The sequence below is a fragment of the Amphimedon queenslandica genome, unplaced genomic scaffold, assembly GCF_000090795.2.
Source record: "Amphimedon queenslandica unplaced genomic scaffold, v1.1 AMPQUscaffold_11894, whole genome shotgun sequence".
Taxonomy (NCBI): Eukaryota; Metazoa; Porifera; class Demospongiae; order Haplosclerida; family Niphatidae; genus Amphimedon; species Amphimedon queenslandica.
In genome coordinates, this window is record NW_003547867.1 from 1 (window position 1) to 1,670 (window position 1,670).

Consider the following 1,670-nt stretch of genomic DNA (forward strand, 5'->3'; position numbering starts at 1 on the left):
CAAGGAGAGGAATCAAGCATCATAAGACACCAAAATGACACTACTAATGTTTTACAGTCATTGGGTAAACAATGATACTAACATGTGACATCACATACAATTACTTTGAAGGAGCAAGTACTGACCATCATGCCACACCCTCTACATCTTACATCATACATCAATAGGGAAGGAATGGACAACTGATAATCATGTGACACATTTTTATCATTTAATTTAATTTTATTAATTTGGTAAGTAGCTGATGACTCAAGCTGTGTCATAAAATTTACTAACAATACAGTACTACATACAGTATAATAACATCAGTTTAATAAACTAATAAATACATTACCTGAGTGTACTCTCAGTATAGTGGCAGTGTCACCATAAGCATAATCAAGAGCAGTCTTACCAGCCTATACAAGGTAAACATTGATTAACATGATAGTACAATGTTATCACAATCAAACTAAAAACCAACTTTAATTGTTGGTCTGTCTTCAATACTCCATAGTATTGAGTATGTTATAGACAGTGGAGGTACATTTAGTGTACAAGTATACATTTTACTGATATAAATAATTACATGTACAATACTACTAGTCTACATGTACATGTACATGTATATTTACACTGTTGCAGTATCAATAAAATGTTCTTGGTTATAGTCATAAACTCAGTTACTATACATGTAGATTGAGAAACCTTCATGATTGGGATAAAAATTTCAAGGTGCTTAAATTTTGATGCTTCATCAATGCACGTAATATTAATTTAAGTTGATGTCAATACAGACACTGACCACAAGGGACCATAGTGTCCTAGTGGGAGGTGTCTGTAAATCAAATACTGCCCCAGTACGTAAGTGATATAATTACATCAATCTGAGTGGGTGGATCACATTATATATTCATGCACAGTATAACTACATTCTAAGTATGTCCTCCATACCAAAGAAAATGTCAATGCCCACTGGCCTCTTGTAAGTCTATCTGACATTATTATACTATTATACATGTAACATTATAAAGTATTACCATATAGAAATGTTATTGTTATCAAACGTTAAATTTTGAAAAACGCTACACAAAGCAAAAGTTTCATATGAATTTTTAACAATTTACAAAAATTTCTTTTGATACTTTATTCAAAATTATTGAGAATTTCTATTTTTTAGTTTTCAAAATTTCAAAAATTAAAAATGAAAAAATCATTACCATCAAAAATTCGAAATTTTTCTGTACTCAAAATTTATGAGAATCAGCACCCAAAAATATATTCTAAAATTTCAATTTTAAAAATATTTCTTACTAAATTTTTAATATTACATTTTAAAAAATTTCAGCCCTCAAATTTTTTCGCTTTACTAAAATAAAATATTATTGATGTAAAATAATTATTTTAATAAAAATGCTTTTCATAAAGTGATACAGTAGAGTACATTAAGCTATACATGTACATGTACACACACTGTATGAGATATACAGCACCTGCGGTTACTTTGATCCACCCACTCAAAAGGATATACATGTACAATCACTATTGGAGTATAATTAATGATTATACTTACATTATCAGAGGCAGTGACATCTGCTCCTTTTTCAAGGAGCATTGTCACTACCTGTGTATGACCATTAGCAGCTGCTACTATGAGAGGAGTCCATCCATCCTATAAAAAGAAGACAGGA

At 30.1% G+C, this 1,670-nt stretch overlaps 1 protein-coding gene across 1 annotated transcript in view; it reads right to left on the reverse strand.

The window, feature by feature from the left end:
- Positions 1–248: 248 nt before the first annotated feature.
- Positions 249–1,670, reverse strand: part of LOC109588746 (ankyrin repeat domain-containing protein 7-like) — a 2,623-nt gene continuing 1,201 nt past the window's right edge. Inside the window, exons 3-4 of the mRNA XM_020004865.1 lie at positions 1,553–1,651; positions 249–398 (exon numbers count right to left, since the gene is read on the reverse strand). Coding sequence (XP_019860424.1) covers positions 306–398; positions 1,553–1,651 — 192 coding nt within the window. The 3' untranslated portion in view covers positions 249–305. The remainder of the gene's footprint in view (positions 399–1,552; positions 1,652–1,670) is intronic.